The sequence below is a fragment of the Zootoca vivipara genome, chromosome 3, assembly GCF_965207765.1.
Source record: "Zootoca vivipara chromosome 3, rZooViv2.hap1.1, whole genome shotgun sequence".
In the NCBI taxonomy this organism is placed as follows: Eukaryota; Metazoa; Chordata; class Lepidosauria; order Squamata; family Lacertidae; genus Zootoca; species Zootoca vivipara.
Window position 1 is genome coordinate 37,452,430 of NC_142586.1, and position 8,679 is coordinate 37,461,108.

The following is an 8,679-nucleotide window of genomic DNA, read 5'->3' on the forward strand; positions in this document are numbered from 1 at the left end:
CTTAGTTGGCCTCTGAGGCGCTACTGGAAGAAGAAAATTATTCCGTTTCGACTAAGCCTCATACAGCTAGACGGGCTTCTCCAGCACTTAAGTAGGCAAACATGCCTTGCTTTTGCATAATATTTTCATTTCTAAAACGTCGCCAAAGAAATTCAATATGTGAAAGGGTGCATGTGCAGCCTATGCTAGCTGGCTCATGTGCAGGCGAGTTTTCTCCCGTGTTGCTAACGAACCCTTTCCTTGGAATCGAGCTAACGCTGCTTGGAAGGAAAACTACCAACTTATTCTCTAAGGACACTCCACGTAGAGAGAGAGAGAATAAAAAACTCGACTAAGCTGCTTAAGGGAACTCCCACAAGCTCCGAGCACTCAAACTGAACAGGGCAGCGGGTTCCCTCGGCAGAACAAAGCAGCGCACCTCGGCAGGCGTCACATGTTCGGGAAGATGGCGCTACGAATCCTGGGACGCCGCGCTCCCAAGCGCCGAGGAGCCACTCCCGACAGGGGACGCCGGATAGGCCACGTGACCCGGCCGAGTCAAGAACTACATCCCCCGTGATGCTTTGGGCGCGGAGGGCTCCGTTGCCATGGCGCCTTAACGGTCTCCTTTCTTCAACTCCCTCGGCGCGGCGGGAGAGATGCCGTTACCGCCGCTTTCTCCAGCCCGGGTGTTTGCCGAGCTGGTCCCTCCTCCCGCCGGGGGGGACAACAGCCGGGAGAATGAAGTCCCGAGGCCGCCGGGGAGGGAAGTTCACGTCAGTGGCACCTCGGAGCTCAGCGCCAGCCCGGACCGGGCGAAAGTCACCGTTTACCTGAAGAGCAAGAAAGGGGAGGCCGGAGCGGCGCAGAGCAGCGTCACTCGGAGGCTGGATTATGTCGCCCAGAGCGCCCGGCAGCGCGGAGGAATCTCGGTGGGTTGGAGGGCGCGAAGGAGATCCGACCCACCTCTCGCGCATGCGCGCAGCCTCAACGGCTTTCTCTGCGGCTACACCTCAGCTCGCACTTCAAAAATGGATGAGGGTGGAGGATATGGGCTTCTCCATCATCACCGTCTTCTGCACCCGAAAAGCTTTCACTCTCTTTTATAGTTGGGTGGGAGGGGTGGGCCGCTTGTACCCCTAGAGATATCCTCAACACCACTGACCTGATGGGAGTCGAGCTGCAACACGTGGAGGGGCAGTGGTTCCACACCATACCCTTCAAACCGAGCAAAACCAGTGCAGTGGAATGATTAGGCTAGAGAGTAAACCCTTGGCTACAAGCCCAAGTTTATTGTGTATTTCCTGATTGTGTATTTGCTGCATTTCCATCCTGCCCTGCTGCCAGTGAACTCAAGGCTGCACACAGGTTGAAGATGGCAACCAGGTTTTTAAAATTGCTCTCTGTATTCTGTGCAACGAGATATATTTATACAGTAACAGGCTGGATGATAAATTATTTCATGCTCTACTTAGGTTGGGTTAACAGTCCAGAATAGTATTTGATACAGTAATTGTGGGTGAAGACAATATTTACTCATCTATGCTAAGCCAGATTTAATTTTTATTTTTACCTTGAAATAGGATGCTCTGCTGCGTTGCTTAGTACTAATTAAGCAACCATAATGTCACCAAAATGCATTCTCTTCCTTAGTTTTGTACTTAAAGATGTTCTGTTTTTTTCCCTAGGAGAATGACATGACTGTGACAAAGAACTTTAGTAGAATAGACAACGTGTATAAGATGGAAGCAGAGGCAAGTGTCTTAAGTATGAGTATTGGTAATGTTTCTCAAATACCATATTTTTTATACCTTGAGCATTAAACAAGAAATGTGAAACTATGTCCTAATATGCTTTTTTGCTCAAGGGTGAAAATGGTTCCACACCCATGCATTACAGCATTACTGCTTGTGGTAGTTTATATATTATCTTTTTTGCCATCCCACTCCTGAAGTATTTTCCTGCAATACCATCTTAATAGCCTTACAAAACTACCGGTATGTCAGCATCACAGCACACTGGATAATGAGATACCGGTACTGGTGGTTATTTATGGAAGCAGAAATTGAAACATCTACCAAATTTACAATCCAATCCTCAAAACATTCATATTGAAACTAAGAAAAGCTTTCTTTATGCGAATTGTGTTTAGAATTGCAGCCTTGGATCTAGGCTTCAATCCCATACATGCTTATCTGGAAGTCTTATTGAACACAGTGTACGGTAGTAAAAAAAGTTGAGTTGTTGAGCTTTTTTTTTAGGAAGGCCCAAAAGTTTGCTGTTTTTAAAGGAAGCCACTGAAATTGTTGAGCTTTTTACAAAAACGCCAAGACGTCAATTCCAGACGTATGGCAGCCCTAACACAACGGGACTTCTCATGCACTGTTCACTGTTTACTTCTAAGGCAGTTCTGTAGCATGGTTATTTGGAAGTTACTGCCAAGTTTAAAAAAAAAAGGATTGAATTGTCTTAAAATATTAGGAGCATATCGATGTGCGGTTGTAAACCAGGGGTTAATATTGATTTCCTGAGTGTCTTTCCAACTCTGTAAATTCATTGCTTCTCAGTAGTTGGTTCTACAAAACAATTGTTATTCTAAAAACTTGAATATGACAAAAATTGTCTGCTATAATTCCATATGATAATAAGCATACAGATATGAGTATTTTTCATGTATTGCTGAAAGCTATGTAAGCCACATGGAGCAAAACTTCCTCTGTACCGAGGTAGCATATAAATGAAAGTATAATCTAATTTAGCTTTGTACAAAATGCATATTATAATTGATCTTGTATTATTCATCTTTAGCCAATTTTTAGCTAAGGCACTGAAAAGACCTACAAATTTTTACATTCCCATATAGGTCTGCATTACATTCCGTGATTTCGGCAAAATGCAAGAGGTCTGTAACTTCCTTGTTGAGAAGCTAGGTAGCTCTATCATAATCAGCCCACCTCACTTTTACCATACAGTGGAGGCAGTAGATGCCCTTCGGTAAGTTATGTCTTCCTCCTTTTACCAGAAAGTTACGTCTTGCTAGCTTGATTTACCAGTGCCATGCCTCTGGGAATCTGTTCTCATAATAAGTAGCCAAAGCTTCTATTCTGTTGCCCAGTCCAAGAAAACAGCTGGTGGAATACACACGTTCATATAGATATGACTCCTACATAATATTAAAACCATCATTAAAATAAATGATGGTTTAAAGTGAATGTGCTAGTGCACACAGTTGGAAACTGCAGGTGTTTTACTTTTGTCCCGTTGCTGGAAAGCAAGCTGTATTATGTAAGAATTCAAGCTCATCTTTTGTTTTCCCCAAATAAACCATGAACAGTAACCAAGAACAAACCTTGATTGCTACTCATGACTTGGAGAGAAGCAGACCAGAAGCACTAAGCCAAGCCATGGCAGGAGCAAATCCCCCATGATTTCAGCAGAGTGGCGGTAGCACTGCTGACATGTGAAAGAGGTTGATATAATATTAAAGTAGACAAAAAAGCGAAACAAGGCTCCATATTCTTCTGAAGGTTCTAAATTGGAATGTATCATTAAGATGACAAAACATTCAGTCAAGCACCCCAATGCTGATACATGAATAACCGTGAAATCCTGTACTCCCAGTAACGTGGGAACAGGATTGCAGCCTATGAGGAGCAGGATGCCAGGCTAAAAAGAAATGAATGAAAATAAATGCAATCACAAATATGTTGACTTAGTTTCAGAGTTTTGCCTTTCTGGTATGGAAAGGTTGAAATGACAGTGCATGTATATAACACCACCACTGAAGTGTATATATAGGCCTTGATTCAGATCTGAAGCATAAAGAACTATTAAACTGTTTAACTGCAGCAGCAGGGTCTGTGAAAGCATGCAGTTGGTAAAACTTTCAAAGAGTGAATCTAGATCAATGGTATCAAAGGGTAGGGCAGCTAACTTTTCATGCAAAACTAACACAAAAGTTAAACGTTGCCTGTGGGAGAAAAATACTTTTGCATTAGTTTGTTACGTGTTTATTAATTGTGTTAACATATCAGAACATGAGAGATTCCACCACCAGCATACACCTCCCTCTGGACACATTGAGCTGGGTTTTTGCTCTTTCCTCTGGAAAGAAAAGACAAATTAACTCTGTTCTGTGTGAGATCGGAACTTTATTTGCCTTTCTCAGCCTTTGACAAACTTACCTTGGATTTCCAATCTGACATGGAACATGTATGTTGTTGTTTTTCACAACAATGTAAACTGGTGGAGTGGGGGACAGGGGTTAATTTAGTTGTTTAAGTTGCATAAATTTTAAATGTCGTAAAATGGGGGAGGTGATAACATCACTGAATATAGAGGCTGAAATCCTACACTGATACCTGGAATTAATCTCATTGAACTCAAAGTAGCTTACTTTTGAGTAAGGCCAAACCCTACGCCAAAGGATAAATGGACATAAATCTGACATCAGGAACCATAAGACTGAAAAACCAGTAGGAGAACACTTCAATCTCCCAGGACATTCTATACAAGATCTCAAAGCAGCTGTTTTATTACAGAGAAATTTCAGGAACAGACTGGAAAGAGAAGTTGCTGAATTGGAAATCATTACCAAGCTTAAAACCATGGAAGCACCTGGGATGAATAGAGACATCGGATTCTTATCTCATTATGCATGATCAAGCTTTCTTTAGCACCTCAGCCCAGGACTAATTGCAGCCATCAGCAGCCATTAACAGCCATCTACAGGTTTACCACTCCCATCAGCCCATCACCCATTCCCACCCACCCCCACCACCCTCTGTATATATATAGGGTCTGACACTTCTGTTTCTAGTGTATCTGAAGAAGTGTGCATGCACACGAAAGCTCATACCAAAATATAAACTTAGTTGGTCTTTAAGGTGCTACTGAAGGAATTTTTTTATTTTGCTTCGACTCAGACCAACACGGCTACCTACCTGTTACTTTTGAGTAGACCTGTATAGGATTGTACTGTTAGTTGCTTTGTGAAGTTCTTTCTCATTGACAAGCAGAGTATACAGTACTCAAAAGTAGGTACTACATTGGTTAATGGTTTTAATTGACACACTCCCTTTTCGTTGCTTTAATTAGCTAAATCTTTTTTTGTTTATTTTGCAGTCGTCAGGTTTGTCTTGCTGCTGTTGGGAGTGCCCAGCAAAAAGCTCAAGAAGTTTGCCAGTTGCTTGGCCAGCCCCTTGGGAAGCCTTTGCTAATAAGGGAAGAGGAAGTGAAAGAGTGGGAGGGCCACCTGGAAAATCACTTGGCCAACACCCCAGACTCACTGGGTTTGCAGCAGAGACTCCAAAGTGCCACTATCTATGTTTCCTCAAGGGTATATGCTGTTTTTGAAATAAAGGGGGAAAGGAAGAGGAAAAAAGCAGCTCACATAAATGTAAACTGATTTATTACTGAAGTCCTGAATCATTGTGTTTTCCTTAGGGAAGAGCATTATTCTTGGGAAGCTTAACTTGCTTTTCCATAATCAAAATGTTAAAGTGACTCTGACGTTTGTTCACTTTTTAAACGGTTCCATGAAATTGTAGCACGGGTTGTAATTCTCCGCACTTGGACGCAAGCTGCGGCTTGGATCCCAATTTACGTTTCGTTTCTTGGAAGAAAACTTCCTGTCATGAAGAAGCCCTCATGTTCATAGAAGACACTTTCCATGATCAGCAGCTCCTTCCATGAATAAAACAAACTTTGGAATCAACCTAGTGAATGCTTGTGAAAGCCATAGATAGAAGTACATTTTTAATATACTGTTTAGAATAATTTAAATACAGGCAACTCCCAATTTACACAGCGGTTATGTTCCAAGGCACTGCACATTTTAAGTGAAATCATGAATATTTGAAACTAAAATAAACTCTGAAAATGAATACTACTGGTAGTTTTTAAGGAACTGGTCTGCCTTTTTAGCGTGTTTCTGGAGCAAGGAAGTTTTTGCTTGGTAACTTAAGAGAGATGAACTTGGAAGTTGTCTCCTACAACAGGAAGCAGCAGCTCTTTGTACATGTGGATTATTTTCAGATTTGCAAATGAATGGAGGCATGCTTTCTTCGCATAGGTCTTTCAGACCTGTGTATGTGGGGCAACAGTTTTGTCCAGATACCCTCTTACTCCCAAGTTTGAAGAGATTGCATAAAGGCCACTTGGTTTTTCTTAATGGCTGATGACAGAAACCAGGTTTTTTTCCCCAGTGTTTTACACTGGACAAATTGCATTTGGTGAAATGCCACATTGTCAATGTAGTTCCAAGAAATCTCTGCTGAGAGCAGTTTAATCAGGGGAGAAATCCCTTGGATGCCAGCTCCTGGGCTTCAAATTTATTTACCGCCTGACATGAGAAATTTCTTGAATATAACCAGTCTGAGTTAAGAAATTATGAATAAGAAATGGAAATACTGTAAAACTGCATTGTTGATGAAAAACTTGCTAATTTTTGGGTGTTGGTGATGAGTGATTTCTACTTGAATAGTTTCACAGATTAAGGAATGCAGTTTAAACAAAAAGGATAGAACTATACTTACAACTCTGCCTAGTGTTTCTTAATCTCCAGTTTAATAAAATTCTAACTTTCCAACCTGTATGAACTATTCACACTTCATCTGCAGTTTGCTATTTTTGTGGAATTTATTCTGGCTTTGCTAATGTAAGGAAGCAAAGTTAAGGGGGCGGGGCAGCTTTTCCTAACAAGGAAATGATGCAGATGTTTTTCATTCTCCTAGCCCAACACAATGTCCATTTTATATTTTATTATCATACCTGCCTATGTATATGTTAAGAATAAGTGTCTTCAGAAAGTTGATCACACATCTCCAGATAATAGAATTTGTAAGGCTGTCTCACACATGTAATGATGGTAGTAAAATTTACCAGTTCCATTAGGGCATTTGTGTTAAGAAATTAAGTTACTCTCGTTGCCAATCAATATCCTTTATATTTAAGTCATTGAGGCTGTAATCCTGTAGAAACTTACCTGGGACTAAGACTCATTGAACTTGATGTGGCTTATTTTTGGGTCAACGTAGGATTGCACATTGGTTCAAGTTGTTAGACACAACTTATGTACGTCACACATTTATATTAGTTTAATAACAAAAGCAAAGCTTAGAAAAACGAGTTTTCTATTTATTTAAAAATAGGTTTGTAGTTACTACATTGCAGTGACAGTAATTCATACACATACATTCTAGTTTGTATAAAAGGATTCCAAGTATTATTCATCAAAACCAACGTAAGTGTTTCACATAACAATAAAAGTTTCGATCAGTAATGTACAAAAAGAAAGGGCACTGTTCATCCAGGTGTGAGACTGCACTTTATAACTTGATAAAGCAGAAGAGAAAGAAAATAACCTTGATAAAACCTAAACTTGTAAAACTGTATGTTGGTTACATGAACATTTTTGGGATTTACACCATACTGTACAAAGTAAGCAAAGCCTTAAAATGTGTCAGTTTCAAAATTAGATGTTCCAGACAATTTCCTTAAGTTACACTACATTATATGTTTCAACATTAAGTGGCAAGATTTAAGGTATTCTCTCAATAACTTTCAAGTTTTGCAGTGTAATGGTCCAAAAATGTAACTTCAACATGTGTGTCAATAGCCTATCCTTAAAACATGCATCTGAGATAAATATACCATGTTAAATGTCTTATGTGATAGTGTAGAAATTTGGTGCTGTATCTTTAAAGGTGTAGTAATTTCCAGCACTAATTATATCATGAACAAAAATTTATACCATATCCTGAAGCAATTATCTGCATTTATTTAAAATTCAAATATTCAGCATTCGGCTCCCTTTTTGGTATCAAAAGAAAAATGATTTTTCATATAAATAGCTCCTTAAATTATTTACCCTTTAAAAAGGCAGATTTGGGGTTGGGTCTTTTAACAGAAAATATGCTATTTCCATCTTCAAAATGCCATCTCACATCTACGATACTTTAGCAAAAATATCCTGCAATAAATGTAACCTTCCTGAAACAGAGGGTACCTTTTATTCCAAAATGTTGTGAACCAAATGGGAAAATGAGAGCAACAAAAGTAAATCTCTGCTTCACCATTATTCCATGAGTAATTAAAATTATCTTAATATACAAATTATGTAAAGTTAGCACATTAAAAAAAAAGCACAATACCAGATTTTGTTATATTAGAAATAATTTTCAGACTTGGCCACTATATATGAAATGTACACCTTTTTTGAATTATAAACATATGTACATTATTTACAGCAGAAACTGAACAGCCCTTTTATCAGATGAATGCTTAGGTCCAAGAACATGAAATGCAAGATTCAGATACATAAAAATTTACAACAAAGCTCAATCCAGTCGGTCCCTTACACACACACTAGGACACAGGTGTCCCACAAGTGCACCTCTCCAGTTGTGGGAAGTCTGATAGCCGGGGGGTGGGGGAGGTGGGTAGCAGGAAACTCCTGCATGCCCTATTCCATCTAGAGGATGCAAGGCACGACTGGATTGTGGCCCTAAGCTTTCACTAAATAGACCACCGGGAGCTCTTGATTCAAAGCAAAGGATCCACATTCTTCAGCACAGTAGATTCAGCTCTTTGCAGAAATCAGCACACTAAGAGCTGTGTGTATTGAGTTCTGGCTGGGGTCTTAATATCACTTTAGAGGTACTAAAGCTCATGAAACTAAAAGTTCAAATTGGTATTTCA

General features: G+C 40.0%; 1 protein-coding gene across 1 annotated transcript; it reads left to right on the forward strand.

Moving 5' to 3' along the window:
• The first annotated feature begins 565 nt into the window (after positions 1 to 565).
• IRAK1BP1 (interleukin 1 receptor associated kinase 1 binding protein 1) lies at positions 566 to 6,583 on the forward strand. Its single transcript, XM_035109560.3, has 4 exons — positions 566 to 911; positions 1,668 to 1,733; positions 2,843 to 2,973; positions 5,104 to 6,583. The coding sequence occupies exons 1-4, from the start codon at positions 639 to 641 to the stop codon at positions 5,384 to 5,386; spliced, it is 753 nt and encodes a 250-aa protein (XP_034965451.1). The 5' UTR covers positions 566 to 638; the 3' UTR covers positions 5,387 to 6,583.
• Positions 6,584 to 8,679: the final 2,096 nt, after the last annotated feature.